At 43.9% G+C, this 27,671-nt stretch overlaps 1 protein-coding gene and 2 long non-coding RNA genes across 5 annotated transcripts; 1 reads left to right on the forward strand and 2 right to left on the reverse strand.

Moving 5' to 3' along the window:
• Positions 1–236: 236 nt before the first annotated feature.
• Positions 237–19,442, reverse strand: LOC308642808. Of its 3 annotated transcripts, XR_014020648.1 has the most exons (6): positions 19,295–19,442; positions 14,412–14,592; positions 13,661–13,891; positions 11,169–11,204; positions 1,895–1,990; positions 237–714 (listed from the first exon to the last, which is right to left on the reverse strand). It is a non-coding gene; the product is annotated as an uncharacterized lncRNA (long non-coding RNA). The 3 variants fall into 3 exon arrangements; XR_014020647.1 differs by lacking the exon at positions 14,412–14,592; XR_014020649.1 differs by lacking the exons at positions 14,412–14,592; positions 19,295–19,442 and having other exon boundaries at positions 13,661–14,399.
• Positions 19,443–19,447: 5 nt separating this feature from the next.
• LOC308642809 lies at positions 19,448–22,468 on the reverse strand. The gene is made up of 3 exons (XR_014020650.1): positions 22,320–22,468; positions 20,729–21,021; positions 19,448–19,471 (listed from the first exon to the last, which is right to left on the reverse strand). It is a non-coding gene; the product is annotated as an uncharacterized lncRNA (long non-coding RNA).
• Positions 22,469–23,082: 614 nt separating this feature from the next.
• LOC308641957 (microtubule-associated protein 10-like) lies at positions 23,083–25,566 on the forward strand (the record flags this gene model as incomplete). Its single annotated transcript, XM_081280541.1, has 1 exon — positions 23,083–25,566. One exon carries the CDS (start codon positions 23,083–23,085, stop codon positions 25,564–25,566), a length of 2,484 nt encoding a protein of 827 aa, XP_081136667.1.
• Positions 25,567–27,671: the final 2,105 nt, after the last annotated feature.

Consider the following 27,671-nt stretch of genomic DNA (forward strand, 5'->3'; position numbering starts at 1 on the left):
AAATGCTCATGCAGTTCCTTTGCTGTTGTCTGGCCTCTTTGTGCCATCCTTGAACAGCACAGTAAAACATCTGTGCTGCCCCTTCTGAGAGCCAACCGCCAAATAAGTAAGAAGAAAACCTGAACTGAGCAACAACCATCAGGACCTGCTCTCATCAACGCTTTTTAAATTCAATTCCTGCAACTTCTATGTGTGATAAAGACTCCACATTGGTTATGTTTTGGGTTCTATTCATCTTTATTTAGATAGATAAACCTGGGTGTAGACACAGGTAGATGGGTGACAGAGACTCCGAAACCACAGTCCTCTGTGAGGTACAGCAGGAAGGCACCCAGGGATCAGGCTGCACCTAGGCGCATCCCTGAGGGCTCTGGAGTCAACAGCAGCAGTGCAGGGTGAGTTTCCCGGGGCCAGGACAGTGCTTAGAAGGTCACAGGATGAGGTCCTCATGTTTCTCCTGACTCCTCTCACGAGGCTGCTCACATGGGCTGGGCTAGAGCCAGAGGTCCCAGCTCCTCTTGCCCAGGCAAGCGCTTTGCCCCCAGTACCCATAAGTAGCACGGGCTCCAAGGAAGTACAAAGAAATATTCTGAAAGGTAGAAAATGATGTAATCAGCCATCCACAGTTGCTGGGCAGTGGTGTGGCCTATTGTCTGGCAGGAATCCACCAATCCACTGTCTAAGGGTGCACTGTGACTCAAAAGGGTGGAGAACCTGGAAGGAGGAAGGAGGAGAACCATGGACCAGATAGACAGCAACTGGGGACATACATCTTATCTAGGAAGAAGCAGTAGAGTGAAGGGAAAAGAGCTTATCAAATATTTGGGAAACAGAGGTAAAGAGGAGGTAGTGGCTTCCTGCTCATTGTCTTCCCAAGCCACATGATAAAGTTAGCCTACCCATGGGTACTTTGGTGATCTCTTATAAAGAGATGTGACTACTGTATATGTACATAACTACTCAGTGTCTTTCTTAGTTTCAATCTTGGTCACATCATTCTACTTCCGATTCAAACAAATCTTACTAGAACAGACATGTCCAGTTAAAGTCATCTTTCATTCTGACATGGGTCAGATTTTGTCTAAATAGAGGACAGTGAGTCAGATGAGGTTAGTGAGCTTGCCACGGGTGGAGATGTGTAACTAGGCAGGAGGTTTCCACTCCAACAGGGAGATGGCATTTTCCATATTTCTCTTGATGACTTTGTGAGGTTAACATGAGCAATTGGAAGGGAAATTGGAATGAGCACACTGAGGGTTTGTTTATTATTTATGAGATGGAAATGAATCTCCTGTGTAGCCACATGCGTGCAGGCCCACGTAAGCTCTTCCCATCTTCTGCAGACAAAATTCCTGTAACAGGCGCTTTACACATTCCCAAAGTACCTTAAACTCTGTGAAAGCCAAGTTTCCTCTCCAGGAGTATAAGGTATCCTCCTATCCCAAGACTTCCCCCCATCAGAGTTGCATAGCTCTGCAAGGAACCTGCAGGCCCCCAATGTGGGGAACAGCCTTGCAGGCTCTGTGGTGCTGGCCTGTGCTGCTGGACACTCAGTGGGAGGCTCTGCTCTGGGAGGGCCTCTGCCTGGGCTCCCTGCCCCTTCCTGGTGCCAACGTGAGCTCTGTCTCATATGCGGATGTGCCCTGCAGGTGCAGACTCTCTTCTCCACCCTCATATCAACAGGAAGGGAAAGTCTGTGCATTTGTCCGGGCCGACTTCCAAGCCAATAGTCACCCTGTTATTGGAAACTATGAAGAGTGCCTCGTGGGGGTCATTGCAAGACTAAAATGAGAAAACACACACACAAGCTCTAGCCCAGCACATGAGTGGAAGTTACGGTTACTCAAAAATTTGGCATGAATACATTTGTAGATAAGCTTTTGTGCACACTTACGTTTTTGTTCAGATGTGTCTTGTCCATAGCCAAGTTGTGCCATTGGGGTAGGTTGCAGACAGGCCAGAGAAAATGCCCAGAGACAACATGGAAGACCTGTGATTTATTGAGGAAAGCTCACAAGTGCCGCAGTCTTGGCTGGGCACAGAATCATGAGCCACTCAAGCAGGAACAAAACTTTATTTTTGAAAAAGCCGCCAATACTCCGTAGGCGCCGGCAAGGCAAACCCGGTCTTCCCATGCGGGCGTCTGCCGGAACCGCGCGTCTCCCGGAACCGGCCCCCCCCCCACCTCCCCCGGAATTTCCTCCTACTATCCTTCCCCAACCAATGGGAACTCTCCAGGAGTCCTGTAACATGAGTCCGGTAGCAGGCCAAGGTGAACAGCGGGAGTCCAATTTCCATATGAATGTAAATCTTAACATAATCATATCATCTCAGTGGCTAGCTGGCGTCACTTTACAACCAAAGGTGCCATACATCGTATTATTTGCTTGTGGCTCCTAGCATCTGCCCCCTTCTGTTTAATTAAGCAACAAGCAATGTGGCTAGGGACCCTGCCTGGTAGGTTGTCCAATTCAACATATGGTTCTTACCCGTCATGGGAGAACTGACCTTTAGGCGTCAGCTTCCTGTCTTAGGTTGAATCCACTGTAATCAGATCAACCCGTCACTGACTACTGGTCCAGCATTCAGCCATGCTTGTGGATAGGCCTATGCACCAGTGGGGGGGTGAGGTTCTTGCCTCACCTCTGTTGGCTCCCAAATTTTGCCTTGGTGCCAGTGGGGGGGTGAGGTTCTTTGTCTCACCTCTGTTGGCCCCCAAATTTTAGACCATCACTAGTAGAAGGGAGGAGGATACAGAAATGCCACGACACCAAGCCAATTGATGGCTCTTTTTGGAAAATTGCGTCACTGGTGACACCATCAGCAAAGATATGCCAGCAGTACCACAATTCGGTGCACCAGATAATATTTCACAATGCATGCAACTGATATAGAGTCCAGGCAAGTTCTGCAGGCACTTCAAATCGGAGGAGTCTATCAATATGTCCATTTCCTCCCAAAGTAAATCAAGTCCTTGATTGAGCATTACTTGTTGAGTTATATTCATTGATGTATCAGTTTATACAGTTTACTGTGATAGCTATCATAGAAGCTGTAGTTTGGTTTTATCTTAGTCTTCACCGGAATTGGGATGGAGATGGAAATTTTGGCAATGATGCTAAAGAGACATTATCCTGAACAGAATTATTAAATATAATGAAAAGGAAAGGTGAAAGTAAACAAACAGATCTGTTAAACTCTTTTAAAAACAATCCTTAACAGCTGTTTACCTAATTTAAATTAAACCATATAAATCACGTGAATAAAGAAAAAATTTGGATCCATTTTTTCATGAGCGCTCCTCATATAAGAAATATGGACATACACACATACAGACATACAACACAAAACAGAAGTGTGCACACAACATACAACACATAAGACAATAGTAAATAAAGGCCTTGTAGTTATACCTAGGTGAAATCTCCATTGCAATGTTTAAAAACTCCACAGTCAAAAAATAAAACACAGTCAAAAAATAAAACTGATCAGAAAAACATTAACCTAGGTTTGTATGAGCTCAAAAATAAAATAGAACTTTATGATGTGGGAAAAATGCAATAATAAAATAGATATTGAAAAAAAACACCTTGGTTAATCACTGTCGCAGATGTAAGAATAGCCAAGCTGGAGCTCTGGATGTCAGCTGTTATGGATTTGAGTCAAATCATCTTCTTTTTCTGTAGAAATTGTTTTAGTTAATCTCTCTGGAATCCAAATCGGTTGCTGTTCCTCCTGTGGGAAAACACAGACAGCGCCCCGATTCCAGACTATCACTGGATCTGGGCCTTTCCATTGCCCTGTTAGAATATCTTTCCAAAGTACCTTAGGCTTATGTACATTTTTGGGGTACAAATGTCTTTCCGCAGCACTAAGTCCCGATGAATCCAAATTTAAAAAGTTTAGAGTAAAAAGGGTTATTTTAAGTTTATCTTTGGGGGATATATACCCCTTTCCAATTCCCTCCTTTTGTTTTAATAAGTACATTTTAATAGTTTGATGAGCTCTTTCAACTATGCCTTGTCCTTGTGGATTGTATGGAATTCCTGTTATGTGAGTAATGCCAAATGATGAGCAAAATTGTTTAAAAGAGGTGGAAGTATAACCAGGACCATTGTCCGTTTTTAACTGTTTTGGAACGCCCACAGTGGCAAAATTTTGTAAGCAATGAGCTATAACATCTTTAGTTTTTTCTCCGGCATGAAGGGAGCCCATCAAAAATCTGGAAGAAGTATCAACTGTAACATGTAAATATTTTAATTTTCCAAATTCTGGCAAGTGTGTGACGTCCATCTGCCAAATATGGTTAGGTATCAGTCCTCTAGGATTGACTCCAAGATTAACTTGTGGTAAAAATGTCACACAATTTTGACATTGTTTTATTATATGTCTGGCTTGTTCTTTAGTTATTTTAAAACGCTTTTGTAAAGTATTAGCATTGACATGGAACCTTTTATGAAAATTTATAGCTTCTTCTATTGTGGAGAAAATATGTATGTCATGTGTAGATTTATCTGCTAGTTCATTGCCCATACTAAGTGCTCCAGGCAATCCTGTATGTGCCCTGATATGACCTATAAAGAATGGATCTTTTCGGTCCCAGGTTAGACTTTGTATAGTGGAAAACAAAGAGAAAACAGTAGAAGAAGGTGAAATCCTACCAGCATCTTCAAGGGATACTATAGCATTAACTACATACTGACTATCAGAAAATAAATTAAATACAGAATCTTTAAACATCATAAAAGCTTGTAATACTGCATTAAGCTCTACCTTTTGAGCTGATTGTTTGGGTACTAAAAATGTAAAAGTTTGATCAGGAGTAACTACTGCTGCTGTACCATTGTTTGACCCATCAGTGAATATATTTGGAGCATTTATGATAGGGGTTTTTCTTGTCATTTTTGGAAAAACTACAGGATGCTTAGACCAAAAAGACAACAAAGGATTAGATGGTAAGTGATTATCAAATGAAACACTAGTTTTACACATGATTATTGTCCAAGTATTTAACTCATTAGCTAACTCATCAATTTGATCCATAGTATATGGAGTAATAATTTTATTGGGAGAAATCCCAAACACTCCCTTTGCTGCTTTTACTCCTTTGAGTATTAATTGTCCTACAGCCTCAGGATATCTAGTAAGAATAGTGTTAGGAGAATAAGATAAATGTATCCACAATAATGGACCTTCTTGCCAAAATACTCCTGTAGGAATATTTTTTGTTGGTAGTACAATAAATAATAAAGGCAAACTTATATCAATTCTATCCAAATGCATATTTTCCATATATGTTTCAATGATTTTTAATGTTTTTCTTGCTTCAGGTGTTAACATGCGGGGTGAATTTGGATCTGATGGACCTTTTAGAATATCAAATAAAGGTCCTAACTCTCCTGTTGGTATGCCTAGATAAGGCCTTATCCAATTTATGTCTCCCAATAACTTTTGAAAGTCATTAAGTGATTTGAGTTGATCTACTCGTATTTGAATTTTTGGTGGACGGACCATGGTTGAGGATAATAGAACTCCTAAATAATTAATTGGAAGATTTAATTGTACTTTATCTATTGCTATCTCTAGATTATAATTTTTCAATAAGTTTGTAAGTGTGGCATAACATTCTAGTAATGTGTTTTTATCTTTATGTGCCAATAACACATCATCCATATAGTGAAATATTTGTAGTTCAGGATTTTGATTTCTAAGTGACTGGATTGCTTTATTAACATAAATTTGACACATAGTTGGGCTGTTAGCCATCCCTTGAGGGAGTACTTTTCATTCATATCTCTGATAAGGACCTTCATGATTCAGTGCAGGGATAGTAAATGCAAAATGTGGACTATCCTCGGGATGAATTGGAATTGAAAAGAAACAATCTTTAATATCTATAGCTAAAACATGCCAGGTTTTTGGTAAAGCAGACAATTGGGGAATCCCTGATTGAGCAGGCCCCATAATAACCATCTCATTATTAATGGCTCTTAAATCTTGTAATAATCTCCATTTACTAGATTTCTTTTTAATGACAAAAATGGGAGTATTATGGGGGGATATGGAAGGTTGTATATGTCCTTCCGCTAATTGTTGTCTGACCAAGTCATGGGCTACTTGTATCTTTTCTTTAGTCAGGGGCCACTGAGGAACCCACACTGGTCTTTCTGATTTCCAAGTAATTTTGATTGTCTCAGTGGCCCTTTCTGAAAACCCAAACCATGTCTACTTATTTCTTGATCTATTTGAATAGGTGCTGTCATACCTTGTTCTTGTTCTCTTAATCTTTTTTTTTCTTTTCTAAAGCCTTGTTTAGCCCTAGTAGTGGGCGCGTTAGGATTGATATTATTTGTTAATGTCAATCCTAATTGATCTAGGACATCTCGTCCCCATAAATTTACGGGAAGATGATCCAATACATAAGGCTGTATAGTTCCTTCACATCCTTCAGGATCCCTCCAATCTAATACCATAGCACTTCTATGGGGATTTGTTGTCACTCCTAGGCCTCGAAGCGTTTGAGTGGCTTGTTGTAATGGCCAATGTTTTGGCCATTCTTGACGAGATATGATGCTGAGGTCAGCACCTGTATCCAGCAGCCCATTAAAGTAATGTCCTTGAATATTTAATTTTAGCATTGGGCGAGAATCTAAATTTAAAGACAGCATAGCCCAATCTACACCTGTGGAGCCTAATCCCTTGGAACCTCTTTCTACATTACAACTGGAAAATTTATCATGCAGGCTGGGTATTATTAATAACTGTGCTATTCTATCTCCTGGTGAAATTACTGATATACCTCTTGGAGAACTAGCTATAATTTTTATTTCACCCTCATAATCGGGATCAATTACCCCAGGACTTATCATAAGTCCTTTTAGTGTAGAAGAACTGCGTCCCAATAATAAGCCTACTGTTCCCTGGGGAAGAGGTCCTTTTACTCCTGTGGGAATGATTTGAACTCCCATCTCTGGAGTTAGTACTGCTCTGGCAGAGGTGCAGATGTCCAAACCTGCGCTCCCTCTAGTTTGTCTGATGAGGGATTTAATGGATAATGTGTCCTGGGCAATACCTAGATGGTGCTGCTGGGTTCCTCCATTGCCCCATATATTTGTGGTTTTGGGCCCCGGGGCATTGGGCCCTCTAGTCCGTTTTTTGGCAATGGAGCTTGATACCTTTCTCCACGATATCGTGGGTAAACACTTGGTCCTTGTCCGTTTTTTGACAACGGAATACCCTCTATGGTGGTTTGAGAACGGCATTCATTAGCCCAATGTTTCCCTCTATGGCATCGTGGGCAAATACCCGGTATTCTATTCCTTTGATACCCAGCTTTGTTAAACCCTCCTCTTATGGGGCAACTCCTTTTAAAATGTCCTGTTTGATTACAATTATAGCATGTTTCTGGCCTGGCATCTAAAGCCTGTTGTGCTGCTGCTAAGACTTGCCCTTGTTCATTAATGTCTCTACATAATTTAATATATGCATTTAAATCTTCATGTCTCCATGGTCTAATGACCTCTCTGCAGCAACGATTTGCTTGGTCATAAGCCAGTTGTTTTATAAATGGCATTACCTGTTCTGTATTTCCAAATATCCTAGAGGCTGTCTGAATAAGTCTATCTACAAATTCAGCGTAAGGTTCATTAGTTCCTTGTATTACCTTAGATAATTGACCTTGTAAATCTCCATGCCCCTGTAAAGTTTTCCATGCCCTAACTGCATCTACAGTAATTTGTGCGTATACACCAGGGTCATATTCAATTTGCTGTCTTTGACCCTCATAAGGTCCCTTTCCCAATAGCATATCTATATTTCTTTGAGGGTAACCGGCTTCTGCATTTCACCTAGCTGTCTCCATGCAAAATTCCTCATTGGCAACCTTCCATAACAAGTATTGTCCTCCATTTAGCACAGATCGACACATGTTAGCCCAATCTGCTGGTGTCATGTCCAAGTTGGTAACAGATTCGACCATGCTCACCGTGAAGGGAGCTTGCGGCCCATTGGTTGTTACAGGCTCCTTTAATTGCTTTATTGTTTTGAAATCTAAAGCACCGTGAATTCGTTGCCCTCCTGCCTGCTCAAGTACAGGGCATGCTAATCTTTGGGGTCCTGCCTCAGAATTCCGTCCATCAACTACGGGAGTTGAGGGCCGCTCAGTGGTAGATGGAGCTGTTGGTTGAATTACGCCCTCTGGTGATAGAACGGAGTTAGTAGCAACCTCCTGTTGTAATTCTCCACCTGATGGCTGCTTTTCCTCTAAGCTTTCTTTCTTTAAATTTTCCTCTGTCTGACTAGCTTGAGAGACCTTCTCTTTTGCTTGACCTAGCGTTTTTTCTACCATAGTTTGGACCTCTAACAATTTACTTAACAGTTTTTCGGTTTCTTTTTTACTAGATTCTAATCTACTATAAAGGTAACGTAACCCAATAAGATAGGATAAAACAAAGCCGAAGCAGAATGAAACAAAAACGGAGCAGAGAATGGTTGTATCTATTTTCTCTTTCTCAGGGCTGAATAACTTCAAACCTTGAGCCAACCATTTTTCCCAGTTCACCTGAGAAAATTCTAGGGCTAGGGAGCTTGAAATAAAAACAAAATAAATCAAAACAAGAACACATTGTTTTTTGAAATGGTCACCCATTCTGTCGCCTTCCCTCAGGGGCGAGCAATTTTACTCACCTCTAAGTTCCAGGCGTTCCCCGTACGGGCCGCCAATTGCTGCAGTCTTGGCTGGGCACAGAATCACGAGCCACTCAAGCAGGAACAAAACTCTATTTTTGAAAAAGCCGCCAATACTCCGTAGGCGCCGGCAAGGCAAACCCGGTCCTCCCACGCGGGCGTCTGCCGGAACCGCGCGTCTCCCGGAACTGGGCCCCCCCCCCCCCCGACCTCCCCCCGAATTTCCTCCTACTATCCTTCCCCAACCAATGGGAACTCTCCAGGAGTCCTGTAACATGAGTCCGGTAGCAGGCTAAGGTGAACAGCGGGAGTCCAATTTCCATATGAATGTAAATCTTAACATAATCATATCATCTCAGTGGCTAGCTGGCGTCACTTTACAACCAAAGGTGCCATACATCGTATTATTTGCTTGTGGCTCCTAGCACACAAGAGATCAGTGACTGTCCAAGACTTCAACAGCAGCAGGTAGACCTCTGTTCCTCATAGTGCTCTGCCAATGGTGGCCAGCTGGAGGAGTGACCCATATCCTTCCACACCCATCCCTCTGACAGAGGGGTTTCACATGTCAGGTACAGAAGCAGTGACATCAGAAGCTTGCTTAGGGTCTTGTGTGACCAACACCCCAGGGAGCAACTGTCCTGGTACAAGTGCAGGGAAGCAGTTTTCTCCATGCTGGTTCCCAGCATGCAGGGGGAGCCTTGTCCTTCAAGACAGCACATGTGGCCCTTCAGGCCCAGGCCACTCTAAGGTTGTTCCCTAGGTTTAGGAACAGGAGGAGCACTCAGTGCAGGTGTTTTTGCCCCCTTTGCTTTAGTGACAAAAAAACAAGATGAAATCTTAAGAGTTAAATAGTCTAATCAAAAATACATTCATAAAATTGCTGCTGGGGATTGTTAGCCATGCTGTGAAAACCCTTTTTCCTGGGACACAGGAGATAGCATTAGCTCCTTTTCTGTATCAGTTTTGGATGGTTTAGACTTTATTTTAATTGGCCATTTATAGAGAAAATACGGCATCTCATTTTAACTTTTATTTCCTTAGCCATTAATGAGATTGAAGTGGTTCATGTTGTATAAATGATGCTTCCCAGTGCTTCTTTTGAACATTAGTTTTTCTTTTTGCCCATTTTCCTATTAGATGTGAGGGAATATTTTATAAAATTTTGAGAAATCTCTACATTGTCAATTCCTAGTACTTTATGGCTTCACCGAAAGTCTTGATTCCATCTGGAGTTTATTGGGTGTTCAGTGGAGTCAATTCTATTTTTTTCTGTGGAGTCTGCAGTGCAAGGGCCTGGCCCCTCAGGGAAAATAGCAGATGCATTAACTTGAGCTATCAGGGCTTTCAATTCAAGCTTTAAAGTTTTGCAAGCACAGGAAGTCATAGAATTAAATCAGGAACCAGAACTGATCAAATACACAAAAGAGTGAATATATTCCCTCTAGCCCAGACTTCACTGGAACCACAGGGTGATCATTGTTATCACCGGAAACTACTTTTTCAATTACTTCAGCCTACAAAGGTCAGACTGAGGAAGGCAGTACAAGGTTCTAGGTCCTAAAGTGAGGAAATGCTTATTAAATAAACAATATTTCTTTTGCTCTTAATTTTGGTATTGACTGTTTCATCTAAAAATTATTCAATTTCTAAGCTACAAAGTCATGAGCTAAATTAGACTGCACTAGGGGAAATTCAATTGGGGTGAACCACAAAGTGATCTCAGTTATGCAATACATTATAGACTTATGACCAGGGAACCCCAGGAAGTCAAAGAACTCTCCTGCTAATTGCAGAGTTAGAATATGTTTTATAAGTGAAATATACCTAAATGTGCATTTGTGTTTATATATGTGCATGTATCATCAGGGACTTCAATGTGACACCTTCAATCTACCAAGGGAAAAACAGGGTCCAGGACTTTTCTCTAAATATTTTGGATTTCACAATCTTAATAAAATATATATGTACATATAATTTTGAATCATAAACATGTCCTATTTATCAAGGTTTAATGGATTTTGCAGGTCACAGAATACTACATTTACTAAATTTTTAAAACAATTCAATAAAAATCAATATAACTAGAAATTTCTATCTCCCCTTCCTTACCCCAGTGGACTACCTCAAACACTTGCATACCCCCATTTTGAAGTGCCCAAACTAGACAGCTTGGCTAACAGGCCCATGGTGCATGAGGAGCAGAGGACTAGAAGGTAGTTTTCTTACTTGTGGGGGATCCGATGTTCCCTCAGTGTCCTGCTCCCTCCAATGTCCACTCAAGTTAGAGCTGGGCCAGTCAACTGGGTTGATAGTTTCCACGCTTGTGAACTCTACACTTTGAAATACCTCACAACCACATACAATCAAACCTTAGATTTAAGGCTAACATTAAAGTCACATTTCTGCTAGCCCAGAATTCCCAATTTGGCATTAAGATTATATCTGAGGGCTGGGGTTGTGGCTCAGTGGTAGGAGCTTACCTCGCAGGTGTGAGGCACTGGGTTTGATTCTCAGCACTGCAAATAAATGAATAAAGGTATTATGTCCATCTATAACAACAAAAAGATCATATCTATGGGAAAGGGCCAGACTATTAGTTTCCTGTCAATCTTGGGTAACCCTGGCTTAGATCTGCGTGGGTTCCTGTGTTATGCCAGATTCGTGGGACCCCAATAGACCTCCAGGAGCCGAATCCGATGCAATCACACAAGAGTCTTTATTGCAAGCTCGAGCCTGAACTCACAACCGTTCCCGCCGCAGCGGTCCCAGGGAGTGAGTCCCGGTCCTTTGTTCAGTGAGATTTTATAGGTTTTGGGGGGATACTCTATGCGTCACAGCATCACACAGCAAATCATTCCATACCGCGGGAAAATCAAACAACAGCTCTTAACATTGATTAGCACATTCACTGGCGGGAACAAGTTGGGTAGGGGTGACTGGTTAGTACAATAGGGGGATTCATTTGAACTGATTGGTTTAGGCCATGAGGAGTGTACATGCTAAACTACATGGTTTCCCAACATGTTATCAACCACCATAAACTACTGGGGGGTCATCTGGTATTCCAGGTATTTTCCCTGTCTCATGCTGATTGGAGGTTGCTAGGGGGTTTATATGGGTCCTCATCTAGCCTGAGTCAGGGACACCTGGCATCGTAGACCTCTCTTGTTATTTACAGACAAACAACTCAGCAGGGTGGGTATGTGCTTAGGAGTGCTCTGTGGGTTTTTCTAAGGACAAGGGTCACGCCCCCTTCCTTGGACAGGCTTTGCTCTGAGGTAGAGGCTGGTTTCTCAAAAATGGAGTCACATTAGTTTCTCACCTAGAGAATACCTCCCACCATAGGGCAGGGGCCCATCTATAAGAATCCTGAAATATAGCACAAAGATATGTTTAGGCAAATGACTTTGTCCTCTTGCTCTTGAAATGAGAGAGAGAAAAAGAGAGAGAGCCTAAATGCAAATCTCCTTATGCTTGCAAATAACTTTACAATCCAATAAACTGAATTTCTGAAAAATATTTAGCTTGATGTGACCAGAATTCTCTGTAAGTAAATGATCTAAACCTGGAGATTCTGTACTCTTAAAGGAGCTGAGACAAAGGGAGATGCCACAGGTCTAAGTTTATGAACACCACTGTCTAGCCCTTGGTGAACAGGATCTGGCTCCAAGCCAGCTGCATGGAGCTTGGTCTTGTGGCTTAAGCCTTTCTCACTTGGGAGAACTTGCACTTTGTGCCCTTGGTGTGTGCGTGTTGACAACCACACAGGTCCACCCACTGAGCTCTCCTCTGCACTGTGCACATTCCAATCACCTTAAGGGGCATCTTAACCACAAGTGCTGCTGTTTGGTCTCAGGACGTGGCGCACTTGGGTCTAGACTGACATGGTGCTGCACATGGCTGCTCTACGTAGTGTGGGCTGAACTAGTCAGGACTCCACGCCTGCCATATAGCCCAACCAACTAGTGGCCTTGCAGAGGTTCATGTCCTGCAAGTGTCCAATGCAGCCTACTGGGGAGAACCTTTGAAGGCCTCACCTTCCCAAACTCCAGTCAACCGAGAAGCTTGCCTTTGCCAGCAGTAGGGCTTTGGGTTGCACAGGGCATCCACCAGACACGGACTCCACTCCTTCCTTCACGTGTTTGCCAGTGGAAGCAGCTGCTAGAGAACATGCCTCTCGGGGCCTCGGGCCTAGCCACCTGCCCACCTCGATCTGTAGCCCTCCCACACAGCACAGTTAGTTCCAGAGAGGCAGGAAGTCACACCTAAGGCCACTGGATGTGCAGATGTGGCTTTCCTCACTAGCTGAAACCAAGTGTGAATCTGTGGCTCTGTGACTTGAAAGTGCCGGAGAAGAGCCCGTGGAGACCCTGCTGGCGCTGTTTCACAACTACACAGAAGCACCTTCATAAGTAAGAGCTTCTACTTTCAGTAGCCTCACTCGCCAAGACACACGATGGGGGAGGCAATGTATCACAGGGGGAAGGTTTGTCCTGGCTCACAGTGTCAGGAGGGGCAGTCCATGACTGCTTGGCTCATCACTGTCCGGCTGTGCTGAGGCAGCGTGTCATAGTGGGATGCACAGTGCAGCCACCCCTCTCACCCCAGGATGAGGAAGCAGAAGAGGAAGACAAAGAGGAGGGGCTGGGACCCCCTTATCCTCTTCACACCAGTGACCCAAAGACCATCCACTAGAGCCTACATCCTGAAGGTCCCACCACCTCCCCAACGCCAGGTCCAAGCTGCAGCACCTCAGAAGGGATGCCACTGGATCCAGCCCGGTCATATGCCACCTGCCTAGCTTGAGGGAATGGGTATTATGAAGGCCACACCTAGACTGGGTGAGGATGCCTTTGCAGGGTGGGGCCCTCGGTCTGGCTGCTCCTCATCCCCCAGGAGCTAGGGAAGGAGCATGTCAGCAAGAGAAGAATCAACAGGCCTACAGGGGAAGGAGGAAGTGGAGCACACTCACCTGGGAAGAGATGCTCTCAGGCCAAGTGGCTTCCAGATGGCGTGGCAGGCAGAGTAGGATCAAAGCTTTGCAGTAGTGTGACCAGACAGAAGAGGAGGCAAGCCGACTCAGGGTCAGTGCGTCAGTGCTTCGCAGCAGCGGCACCAGCCCACACTGCCATGGTGATGCAGTTCCATCAGATGGCATCAGACACCATTGGAGACTAGGGCTATGTATTTGTTGTGTTGGCTCCTTTTTATTTAATTAATAAATATTTTAGTTTTTTGATTCTATACCAGGTTTTTGTTTTATATATTTTGCTAACATGGTAGCATTAAATTAACTAGCCCCCACTACACTTCTTTTATGAGGGATTCATACATCACTCAATTCTGAATTGCTAGCACCGCTCTTTCATCTGAGATCCACTCTTTTCTTCTTCAGGCAAACCACTAGAACTCCTTCCCTCTTGCTTCATGTGCTTTAGGGGTAGTTCCCAGACCAAGGCCTCCCAGAGTGGGTGTGGGTTCTTGGGAGGCCCATGAGGATCCTCTGATTCCTCTCCTTAGCATGCCCACTGCAGGCAACAAAGACCACATTGACCCACTCTAGCCATGGGATATCTGTTGGCTCCAAGTGAAGGGTGGAGAATAAGGTGCAGCTCCTGGTTTAGGGTGCCACAGACCCAAAAACAGTGGTGAGTGTGTGGTCTAGTTACTAAAAACCAGAGAGGAACACTTTGGCTGGATCTGCAGCTCAACCAATCACCTACCTGGAACTCAACTTTGTCTCCCTTTGCTTTGATTCCCTGATACTGACTGTGGTAGGTGGGGAGTGGGCTACCCAGGCCTTCATTCCACAAGGGTCTTGACTCCCCACTGCCAGCTTGCTTAGGATCTGCCTCTCATCCAGCAGTCCTGAGGTCTGTGGCCTTTCTGAATGCCAACAGGAACCTGGGGTGGATAGATAAAAGCTAATATGCTTATTAGGCACCACAACTAAAGAGCTGCCCCCAGTAGCTCAGCCAGAAGGTGCACAGACAGCCTTACCTGGCAATTTGGAAATTCTGCTAAATCGATTTTATGCAAGCACACACATTTAAAAACACAACAATAAGCCTGTTTGTAATACATCTGAATTTTAAAAACAGTAAGGCAATTTGTTGGGTGTTTAAATCTTTTCCTTGCTCCTTCATTCACTGAATTAGCATTTGAAAGCACCCACTGAGTTGCGCCCTGTCCTCAAACTGGGCCTTTCCAACTGCAGCTGCATCAGTCACTGTCCTTTTCATCACCCCACTTTCTCAGACTGTGACTCTCTCCCAGCCTTGGGGTAGTTGACTTCACACCATCTCTATGGAACAGGAGGATCTGAGTGTTGCTATGCCAGCTTTGGCTCCTGGACACCAGACCCCCAGGTCAGGACCGGCCCAAAGAGAACCTTCACCCTGGACTCCTAAGCCCCACTCTGCCACACAATTTCCTATCTTTGGAGAATTGTCTGTCCTTGGCTGCTATAATAAAATACTGACCTGCAGTTTCACTTGAGGGGGGGGGGGTGGCGGGAGCACTATAAGAAAATTAAAATACTATCTCTTTTGGCTCTCTGCTCATTCCAGACAGGAAACCTGTTGCTTTCACCTGAAGCTTCCAGCAAGAGGACAGACTCTGCCCTCTAAGGACTGTAATCTATAGCCCTTGGAAAATAACATTCCAGGGGAAGAGGTTGGGGGAAGCAGCAGACGTTTGTGCAATTGTAATTCTTTTTCCCTAGAGTATGGAAAACTGGATGGAATTATATTTGGCTTTTTAAAAAGATCATGATCTTAGAAATATTGTTATTATGCTAGTACTCCCATGAAATTATGGAACCTTGAAGAACCCCAGCCCCATAACCTAAGGCCCAATTATGAAAAGTAGAAAGTATGCAGTAAACAGGTGAGCTCACCACATGACCTGTTAGAAAGGGCACCCTGCCTACATCACAGGACATGCTTGAGCAAACTGGGATCATAAGCGGGAACAGGGAGGAAACAAAATGTAAACCTGTGAGATTTATGAGTTTTTCGGGAACCTATAGTGAAAAACAAGTTTATCATAGTGAAAAACAAGTTTACCCTTTAAGTGACTTGTACGCTGGATTCAAAGGGACCAATGAGACACCTGTTATTGTGCTAGGCAGGAAACAACTCCTTTTTCCCTACAAAAGATCTGTACCCCAAAGCCCGGTGTGCCAGTTCACCAAAGCTTCGGCTGAGGTTTTGCTGTGCACCCGCAGGCGCCTGTGTATTAATAAACTTGCCTCTTGCTTTTGCAGCCAGTGTGATGCTAGTTCTCTTTTGGACGGGGGATTTGAGGGTCCGGGGGTCTTTCAACCTGACCTCATTTCAACTAGAAAAATGCCAAACTAAATATACAACATTTGTTGCACAGATCAGAAATCCAGTTTCTGACTATCAGAAGATGGTGCAAAAGAACCAGGAACATAGAAAAAACGACTCAGTTCTAAGTGAAGTTCCTTGTGGGTGTCTGCAATTCTCTAGTTTTGCAAATAATGTTCACTTTTCATATTTAAATTTCCCAGAGTGGCTTTTCAGTATACTGAATACTTGTTTTTCTGCAAGTTCCAAGGAGTGCCAATTCAAATGATTTTTGCACTGACTGTCATTTAAATATGAAAACCCAAATGCACTGCTGTTTAGTGGGAAGTCTCTGGGATACTTGGGTCCCTGGATACATGGTAAATTTCTACAAAGTACTTAGGATTTCAGAGACACAGCCATGTAGAACAGACCTCACGTCACCACTCTTATTCAATCAAGCACCCGGAATTGTACTCATTAGTTGAATTAATAAAATTAAGAAAGATAAAAATTCGAAATGATCTCAACTCTTCCTGCTTAGTACAAATTCATTAAGTTAATGATTTGTAGGTAATGAGGTTTTAGAAATCAATCAGATATCATCTGGAATCAAATATCATTACAAGTCTAAATTACAATTCAAAGATATAGCCCATGTTTTCATAAGGACACAAATGCTATTGGAAACAAAACATCCAAAAATAGGCCATCCAGTTTTCTTCAGGGAAAATTGGAAATCAAAAGAACAAAGCAAAAACATTCAGGAACAGTGTAATTTCAGAGTGAGGCTGGCGACATTTCTTCCAATGCTTCTAGAAAAAGAAATACTAGTATCTCCTTGTGGAAGAAGCATTTTAAAATATTTTATTAAAGTATATTTTAATTGCTATTCGAGAGGAATAATAGTCATTCACATAAACACCTCAAAATTAGTTATGAGTTAGCTAAAAAAATCTTAAGCAGTTGGTAGAACAAATAAGTTATGAAAGCAGTTAAAGAGATACAGAAAGAACAGAGAGGCAAACCAGAGGCGCCCAGTGGGTGGGGGGCTCGTGCTCCTGTTGTAAGGGTCCAGCGGAGCGTCGGAGAAAGAGACCACACAAGAGACTGGCTCCATGCAATTGGCAAAAGGGGATTTATTAATTCAGCATGCTGAGGTTCCAGGCTCACTCAGGAAGATAGAGCAGCCCAGAGCCCCAGAGCAGAGGTCAAGCAGAGCTTAAGTACACTTTTTTTTTGGGGGGGGGCTTTGCATACATCAGAACAAATCATGAGGCGCGGGAAAATTGAACAACAACTCTGATACATGATTAGTACATTCATTGGCAGGAATAGTCTGGGCAGGTGTGATTGGTCATTTCTAAGCGGGGTACACATTTAAACTGATTGGTTTTGGAGCCTAGATGCTTACATGCCATGCTACCTGGAGCCCTTAGCTATTAAACAACCAGGGAATCAATGGAGAGATATTTACTGGGCAGTTCCAGCATTGTCCTAACAACTACAGAGATTACAGGTTCCGGGGGTAGCAGAGGAGTTGTAACAATGCCTTGTCTTTTACTTTTTAGCTCAGGCTTTGTAATCTAGAAGCTTTACAATGCCCTAGTCTTTTACACTTTAACTCAGACTTTTGCAGCTTAGAAATTTTACCTTTACACTGTTGCAGGGTGAGTACCTCTTTAGGGCCCCCTGTCCAGGCAGTCACAGTGAGGTTTATGCTTCTCTTGTGAATTTAGGGTGCAGTCCATGGCCTGACAGCACCATGTCACCATCTGCTGTCCTTGTCTGCTGCACCCTCTGCAGTCCCCATGGGTTTCCCCATACCCTCTCTATCCCTGTCATTTCCTGTCATTTTGATAGGAACCCTTCTAATGGGTAGGAGATGGGATAGTGTCCCTTCTTGGGGGTCCTGGGAAGAGAGTCCAGCACCTCTGTGTGTGTTGGTTGTCTGTTTATGGCTAGCAGCACTGCCCCAGGATGCCAGGTTATGCAAATGGGGGGCAGAGCAAAAGACATTTCATTGAGCCAGGAACTGAAGGAGTGAATGTGGAGTATATTTTTAGCTGGGCTGGATCACAGCTCCCTTCAGAGGCTGAAGCTACTGAGAATAATCATTTAAAAGAAGCAAAGCTTTCAAACTCCTGGTGTCCTGAACAGTCTCAGCTGGGGCTGCAGCAGGGGTCCTTGCCTCTTGTGGGCACTGAACAGTCTTCAGAGAACATTCTCATCCAGTGCCAACAAAAAGAGGAAGCCCACAGGGAAGTCCTACATGTTATAAATTGGCACAGGGAGAAGAATGCTTAATCCTGTTGACTTTAATCTCACCACCTAGGCCTCAAGTTCAGTCCACCATAACTGTGAAATGCAAGGCCAAATGAGCGCAGTAGGGCTTCTTTGAGAAGGCCCACATGCTCTAGGAGGTTCTCCTGGGTTTGAAGCACAAATCCATATAAAGAACATGGAAAACTGACAGGCACCATGGCTTTCTTTCAAGTTTTAGCTCAGGATATTTTCCAACCTTTGTGCTTTATACAAGCAAGTTTTATAAGAGGTTCTATTCTTCATTTATTAGTTTGTTAAATACAAATACCATATATAGAAACAAGGCACTGTGTTAATTGCTCTAGACATGCAAGAATAAATTAACACTATCAAGGAACTTAGAACTAAGGGCAATAAGTCATGTGCAAGAGTAACACAAGACAGAAAAACCATCTGTAAAGGAGATTAAGTACAATGGGAAAAGAAAAATCACTACTAGGAAAGAACTTCAAAAAGGACACAGCATTTGAGTCAGAACTTAAATAGAGGAGGTCTGAGTTCTGTGGAGAAGCAGAGGGAAGGCAAGCTGGGAGGAGGGATGTCAACCATAACAGCAGCACCAGCAGGGAACCTCAGCATGTGAACAGGGAACAGCATGAGGGAGAAATGAAGGTGGGCGGGGAGTGGATGGGATCTGGTCTCAAGGTTTCCTGATTGCTGGGGAGGAATGCATTTCATGCTATTGTTACTTTTAAATGTAAGTTGTGGTCATCACCCTAAAATAGTTGGTGGAGAATTTGGGAAATAAATCAAAAGGCAATATGGGCATGTAAAAGCAGAAGGGGAGGGAGTTTCAACCTGCTGTTAAAACGTGTGCAGAACCACCTCTCTTCCTCTAGAGCCTGGCACTGAGAAATGAGGCAAGGGCAGAAGGAATTCCAGGTATGCTTGGCCTTTAGGTCTATAAATAGGTCTATAAATGCTATTTATAGATGGCCTACTTACAGATACCCTTTATTGTAAATGGCTACCTGGGACAGCTCTCACAACTGGATTCTGGGTAGCCCAGATCTCCCAGCTCCAGCAGGGAAAAGGCGTTTCCCCTGGCAACCTTATTACACACCAACTCAGCTGCTCAGTGATACGGCCCTGATATAGTCCCTCAGTCCAACACGCTGTGCGTTCGTCTTTCATGGCTGATCTAACACCTGTGAAAGGAAAGGCAATAACATTTTATGAAAAGATTAGGACACATACACACAAGTACAGAAAAGAATACCACAAGTCCCCATCTGCCCTCACAGAGATCCAGGAATTATCAAGCCCTGGCCATGTCTGCCCTCCCTATGTTTTCTCTTCTCTCCCAAGACATTGTAAAACCAGCTCCAGGCCTGGCCCCTTCCTTCCTCCTACCTCAGTTTGCATCTCCTAGGTGCAAGCATGTTTTCTTAAATAACCTTCAGGACGCTGGCACACTTAACCTTTAACAACACTTTCATTTCATCTATTACCAATCTAGTCAAATTGTCCCACTGTCTCAAGCAGGTCCTTTTGTTTATGTGGCTTGTTAAGAGCCGGAAGAGGGTACACACATCACATTTGGGATTAAGTCTTATTAAAGCTACATTTGGAGCAGCCCTCTTTGCCACGCCCTTGACTTGCTGCTTAAGCAGGGTTACTCTTATTATAAAAGTCCTGTGTTGGCCTCTTTGCTTCTTTATTATTTGTTCCTTTGTCCACAAAACACATTTTTGAATCAGATATTGTCAGTTCCTTATAGTGTTAACACTTTCTATGACTATGAGAAAGCAAGACAAAGGATGGATGGTCATCTAGTGGGATAGACACAACCTGTGTTTTTAAGACACAAAGAACTGAATTCTATTGCACCGTTAGCATTTACTTGCCATGTAAATTTGTACATATTATTTAGCCTCTTCCTTCCTCCTACCTCAGTTTGCATCTCCTAGATGCAAGCATGTTTTCTTAAATAACTTTCAGGACGCTGGCACACTTAACCTTTAACAACACTGTTGTTGGTTTCGTTAGCTTCATTATGATTACACCAGAGACCTCATGGGGTGCCATGAAGAGTACATGAAGAGAACATGTAAAGAACCTAATTTGGTGGCAAGTACTTAAAACAGAACTGCAAAACTGGCAGCTGTTTAGAGTGGACTCCAAACCCCAGCCTGTGGTCTGACTCTCCTGAAGATCCAATCTGCTTGATAAACTTATCACATTTTTGGTTTATTTCCCATGTTTCAAAAGATAGATATCTTGCTAATTATGAAAAAAATCAAAACAGTTCTCTCTTTGGAGGATAGATAATATGAATAGTAATTTAAAATAAATCCAACTTATACCTAATTCCATTAAGAGGAGGAACTATTTATTATTAGTCTTCACAATCTAATCAGAATACCAACCAGTATTTATTTCCCCTGGAAGAGAAGATTTCTTACTTGAATGGTATCTTTCAGCCTCCCCATAACTTAAGGAAGGAGGTACCTCCTCCAAGACACCCACGGCTGGTCTCCCCTGCAGCAGAAAAAGTCTAAGGCAGCTAGCTTGGCAGGCAAGCTCAGACCCTTGAGGGCCACTTTGGTAAATCTTCTCCCAGGGGCTTTCTGCAACCTTTGGAGTCCTTGGTGGCAGGTTGTTACTTCTGCTGCTCCACTGGCATCTTTCCGTGTGGGGCATGTTGACGGTGGTTCTTTGTAGCTAATAACCACCACTTCATTTCTTCCACTTCACCCTGAAGGTGTGAAAGGAGCTGTTACTTACATAAATGTATAAATCTTTCTGATATTTGTTGGCATGATTGCAATACCATTCTGTTTGCTAGAGAGTTGTCAAATAGTAAGTTAGTCATTAACAATACATCAGGAAGTAGTGTGGTCATGCTCAAACTACGGAACAGGGCTCCCTTGGTAAGAGTGACCTTAGACGGAGTAAACAGACATTTCTGGAAGGGGGTCCAACAATCTGCACTTTCGCATACCTATTACAGATTGAGAATCTATGAGACCATCTGGAAGGACACCCCTGGAGTCACTGAACTTGTGCTGGGGTTACAATTATGAACAGTATCTAAGCTGGTATTTTAACCCACCATCTGCACCTCTTGCCAAGGACAGCCTTTGCTCTCACAACCACTCGTCTCATTGGGCTTATCAATGAACCCATGCTCACCAACCCCTTAAGATGCTGCATGATTTCACTTTCCCCTTCCTTTCTGGCAGGCTGATTTATCAGAATGGAGTTGAAGACACTCTTTCCCTCTAGTCAGTAGTGGAGCCTTTTGTCTATTCTTCGTCCCCATCTCCATCCTGCCTTCTTGCCCACTCTGTAGCCTTTCCTTGACCTTCTTTAGGGAATGAATTTCTAATATAAATTTCTAGCAGGTTCAAAATAAAATTGAAACTGTACTGCTGAGCCCGGGGTTCTGTTACAGAATTCAACAGCTATTTCTTACCTATATTGAAAATAGCAATGATTCTGGTTCTAACTCTGCCAGAGTTATGGGACATTAAAGTAGTTTAATGACAGCATACAGGAAAACTATTACTTCCTCCTTGCCATAAACTGAAAAACAGGAAGAAGAGACTGGAAATGAAAAAGATCCCTGTTCAAACACCAAACATGTTAACTGAGGACACAGTTTCCTCATCTTTACCAACAACAGAATATAAGGCCTCACAGAATATATGGTTCTAGTTTTCACGGTGTTTAAGGTGTGTGAGGGTCCAATGCAGACAGGAAAGAAGGGGCTATTTGCTTGGATTCCAGAAGCCTCTAATCTAGTCTTGGGCAGGGGCTGTCTTTCTGTATAGGCTTTTATCTGAGGTCCTGAATGATAACCATAGGTGTCTGCTGCTCCTCACTGAAATCTTCACTCCAGGAATATTATGGCTTGGAAACTTGAAGTGCAGGCCCCTGGGAATCCATGGAGAAGGACTAGCAGAGCTGCTGCAGGAGCCCCAACCTCCTCCATCTGTCTCTCCAGAATTCATGGAGCGGGGGTTCCCAGCTTGTCACAAAACCAGCACCTACCAGGGGTTTTAAACTGTGGTGAGGGCTTTGACTTGGCTGTTTCAGGTTCTGGTTTTAAATTTGCAGACTGTTTTCATTTTTGAATTCCCTCTTGGAGTTATCACATCCTTCTACGTGGGGATGGAAGCACCAGTGTCAGGAGAACAGCCTCCCCAGGCTGCCCTGGGCACTCCTGCAGGCTGAACTCGCCGCCCCACGCCCACCGCAGGAGCGCGTAGCCGCGGGGCCAGATGACCAGGCCAGGCCGGGTTCATGATGGACAGTGACTGTATTCGCCATGGACTGAATACTTCATAAACTGCGGTCCCGGGTGACTTCCTTACTAGTGTGAAGTCCCGGCTGGGGGCCGCCGTGCTCTGGAACAGGGAGTCATTCCCCCAGGTGGCTGCGCGACCCGTCCTCGGCCCCGGGCAGGCGGGCGTCCCGCCTCCACCGCGGTCGGCCCCACAGCGCCGGTCTCCGCCGCTGGAGACGCGGGTCACACCTCGGCAGGCCAGACTCCGGCGTTCCACGGCCACGGGGTTGCCGCTGCAGCGTGCGTGCTGCGCTGGACGGGCGCCCGCACACCCTGGCGTCGGGCCCGATCCCGCGTTTCAGGGGACCTGACGATATTAGCCGGCTCCGCCCTCCTGCCCAGGCCCGCGCGACTGGCGGCTCGGTCTCGCGAGACTTCCTGCCGGCCTTCCCGCCGGCCTTCCTGCTTCTCGCGAGAGCGCGCGCCCGCGGCTTCCGGCGGGGGGCGGTGGCACAGCGGGCAACGGCGATGGCGGCCCAGCTGCTTTTCTCGCTGGAGCTGCTGGTGGACTGGGTGCGCCTGGAGGCCGTGCCACCTCCCGATCCCGCCGTGGCCTTCCGCCTGCTGGACTTCCCGCCGCTGCTGGTGCGCGCACCCACCACGCCCGCTCCGGCACCCGGCGTCGCGCTGGGCTTCGGGCGCGGCAAGGCCTGCGTGTTCCGCCTGCGCCCCGCCGCCCTGCGCCGCCCGCGACTGCGCGCCGCGCTGCTGCAGCTGCCCGCCTCTCCTGGCCCGCCCGCGCCGCGGATGCTGGGCGCCTGCGACGTCCCGCTGCCCGCCGCTCGCGGGCCCGGCAGCCGCGGCACGTTTGCCCTGCTGGACCCGGAGGGCGAGCGCGTCGGGGACCTGGCGCTCTTCTGCCGCCTGACGGAGCTGGACGGCTGCGCCCGGGACCCCACTCCGGCCCCCGGACCTCAGAATCCCGCCCCTGCCGACCTGGACCCCGACCTCGGCGCCCCGGACCCCGGACCGCAGGATCCCGCCCCCCAAGACCCCCACCTCGGCGCCCCGGACCCAGACCCCCAGGATCTCGCCGACCTGGACCCAGACCTCGGCGCCCCGGACCCCGCGGCCCGCCCATCCCGCACGGTCTCCGCGGAGATGGGTAGGCCTGGCTCTGTGGAGGCTTCGGGCAGCAGTGCCAGCGCCTCCACCGAGGAAGACGCCGAGTTGGACCTGGAAACCAACACCTTTTGCCCTCCTCCACTGTATTACACTCACTTGACCCAAGAAAGGGCAGTTCCTGCAGGCGTCAAAATCACCATTGAGCCCCAAAGGGACGTACCCGAGGAGCTAGGTGATGCCTTGCCTCAAAAAGTACTTGTAAACCCTCCAACACATCTGAGTCCTCCTGAAGGTACAGATTCTGCAACACAGGAGACTCTTCCCGTGCTTTTGAGTCCACTAGGGAGTCAGGATGTAGGAGCAATTAATCAAACTACATATCACCCTCAAACTGAACAAAATACAATTAATACAATAAGGCAGCTTCCTCTGCTAAATGCTTTGTTAATTGAGTTGTCCTTGTTATACAACCAACCTGTGGCAAGCCCAACTCATGTACATCCGCACTTAGCCTGGTTGTATAGAACCGAGGATAAGAAGGTACCAGAATCTTGCACCAAATCCACATGTCAATCTGAATATAAGAAGGATAAGCTTTCAGTGGGGGGCCACGAAAAGTCAGCGAGCCTTCAGTGTAAAAAGAACCAAGTTGAAAACCTTAAGAAAGGTAAATATTTTGAGAACAATGGCAACCACCAAAAAAGAGTTACAAGGGGGAAGCTACTTTATGGCTTAACAAATACACTCAGACTACGTTTAAAGCAAACAAATCCTGACATGTTGGTAATACATGAAAAAAGAGAAGAGTATAGAAAAATGCAAGCACAAATGTTGGGTACAAGTACAAAATTCAGAATTCCATCCTCTAAAGTATTAAGCTTTGCAGAACAAAATCAGAAGCCACATCAGCTACCTAGAGACAAGTATTTAGATTCAGATGCATCTTCTGAAAATAGTGATACCTCAAGGCAAATTAGTGAAGTCTTTGATGAAACCAGCACAACTAAAGAAACTAAACTAAAATGTGTAACTGGAAAAAAGACAGTTGATTGTGGGGAAAACAGAACCAGCACATTGGGAAGAATCTCGAGTCCTGCAGATTTTATTATTCCAGAAAGATTGACTCATACAAGTATTTTGGGAGGAAAACTGGAAACCAGAGTACAAAGTCCATGTGCTTTCCAACAACATGCTATGGCTGGCAGAATTGTAGATAAAGAAATAGATAATTGGCAGGTCAGAAACACAGATAATAACATTCCTGCTGAAATGAATGAAAATAGTTCCCATGAAAGCATCTCAGAGCTGAAGTATTCAGATGACTTCACCAGCCCTTGCTATTCAGAAGACTTCTACAGCACTGAGGAGACCAGCAGGAGCTTACAGAGTCATGCTAATAGTCCACGGGCAGAAATTTCACCTACGAGGAAGTCTAGTGGACCAAGACCACCCCTAGGAAAAAGTAGCAGTGAGAAGAGTTCTATTCTTAGCCCACCTTTTTCAGCTGGATCACCAATACTCTCACAAAAAAGATGTCATCTTTCAAAGACTTGGGATGAAAGTGTGGAAAAAGCATCTAGTAACTCCACCAGTAATTTATCTTCATCCCACTGGACTAAGGAAAAAGAAAGCCAGATAGACCAAAACAGTAGGCATAACACTAAGGATAAAAAAAGATGTCAAGACTTCTCTATGAAACTTAAAGCAGAAACTGATCGCAAATGGTCAGAAAAAAGCCAGTCACCACGGACATCTCAAGTGAGTTCTTACCTGCCCTCTAATTTGTCAGAATTAGAACTCGATGTTCTGGATGGCAGTACTTCAGATCATTTTGAAGATGATGATGACATTGGTTCACTAAGAATTTCAAAGCAATATAATCTGTGAGTTAGTAATAAACAAACTTCCAGGATATACGGTGTAAAAATGTGCTTTAAAAATTTTTTTTATGTGTATTGTTAAAAATTTTAATACTTTCACATTATTTTAGTGCATAAATTATGTGAATATTTCTTTTTAAGAAAAGTAAATATCATTCCTTTGATGCTTAACTAATATTTACATTAATCTGATAATATTGATCATGAGATCACCTCATAACTTAGGTAAGATTTCTTTATAAGTTATTTAAAAATAAGAGTATATCTTTCTGATCTTTTGAAGTATCCTAAAATATGGAACATTCAAAGCTGACTTCATTGAAAAAAAAAGTTAGTTAATAAGAATAGCTGCAGATTTTTATGGGAATAAGTTATTTAACAAACAAGATATGATTCCTGCTCTTGCAGGAGTTTATAGCACATGTACATATATTTGTGTGTGGGTGTGCTTGCATATACAGTGTTCTATACCTTTGTTTACCCACAATCTGTGTGACTACTTGATTAATGTTTGTCTTCCACTAGGCTAAAGTGCTCTGATGAGAAGGACCCTGTCTGTTTTTAGCACCCAGCACAGTCCCTGGCATGTAATTGGGATGCAATAAAAACATTTGTTAAACAAAATAAATGATTGCCTGGCATGTAAAATATCTAATGCGAGGTTAGCCTTAAATAGTAATAACAAGCAGAAACCCTGAAAAGACACTTGTGAAACCTAATATTTTTGTTTTGCTGCATGTAAACAGCCTTCAGATGTTCTCTGAAGCATCTGGAGAGGGGAGTTAAAAAAAAAAAGAAAAAGTGTCTTCCTGTGTGGTTTCTTGAATAGGAGTTCAGTTTATTGCTTGTCACTTCAGGTTCAGTGATTATTTTTAATGTGTGAAAGCTTGTTTTCAAGTCTAGTGATAATTTATAATCCATTGATTTTATACTTTGGCTTTATTCTGTGTTCAGCTATTTGCATATATTTTCTTCTGAGTTATACTTTAATTTTTTGGTTTTGGACATGTGAAGTTCCTAATTTTCCTTAATTTACAAATAATTAATTATATGGTATTATCTCCTGAATGATGGTAATAGTAGATGACACTTAGATAGAAGGTAAGAAGAGAAGAGGATGTTCTATGTGGGGGATCAGCACAAATAGAAGAATGATGGACATGAGCATGAAATTCATGGGAGATGGAGACTCTTACCTTGATTGGAATAATAGTTTCTGCTAAGAGTGATAATTGAGTAATCCTTTTTACTTTGCATGCTCAAGGTTCCCAGCACCAGAGTAAACTTTCAAAGGCAGGAATTGGGCTTGTAGTTATTTTGAGTCTTCCTTCATCTGTAGTGATAGCCATGGCTAATCATCAGGTAGAATTATTGGTGGCTTGTTGAGATTTCTAGACTCTTTATCCCTAGTCATCCAGTCTTATAGGTGAGTTTCAGATCCTTGTTTGTTCTAATTAGGTTAAAATACATGGGGAGTTGTGCGGAATGACAATATGTGAGCCGAGATTTGCAGAATCTTCTAATTTTTAATGTAAATACAAAGAAAACTGACTTGATCAAGACCAAGGTATTCTTCCTCACTTTCTCTAGGAGTCTTGTCATACCAAGCAGAAACTGACTTCAGGATGGTTATCAGGAGGTTGGAGTGCTGACCCTTCATGCATTTTCCTGTCTTCCAAAGAGTTCCTAGGTTTATTACACTTAAAAAGAAAATCATTTAGGAAAGGTTAGAAAATTTGGATAAGAGCTTTTGTTTCAAAATGTGTACTAAGGAAAGGTTATGGTCCTTTCCTTCCAAAATTCCACTAAAAAGAAAGTGTAAAAATAGCAACCCAAAATTCACATAAAATGCCAGTAATGAACTAGACAATTTGAGGAACTTTTGGAAGATCAAAGCAGATGGGACTAAGTTGATGAAAAATTGGGTTAGAAATCCACACTTCAGCATAGACATGAGGGTGGAGCTCATGGAAACAAAAGAACCAGCAGGAAGAAGTTTGGAGAAGGTCACACAGCAGAGCCACCAAGTTGGCAGCAGAAGGAGGCTTTCCAGTTATTAAGCTAAGTCGGGCATGGCATTGTGCAGGTGTCAATCTAATGGGGACTCAGGAA

Source organism: Spermophilus citellus, assembly GCF_964194105.1.
Source record: "Spermophilus citellus genome assembly, chromosome: 2".
Classification (NCBI taxonomy): Eukaryota; Metazoa; Chordata; class Mammalia; order Rodentia; family Sciuridae; genus Spermophilus; species Spermophilus citellus.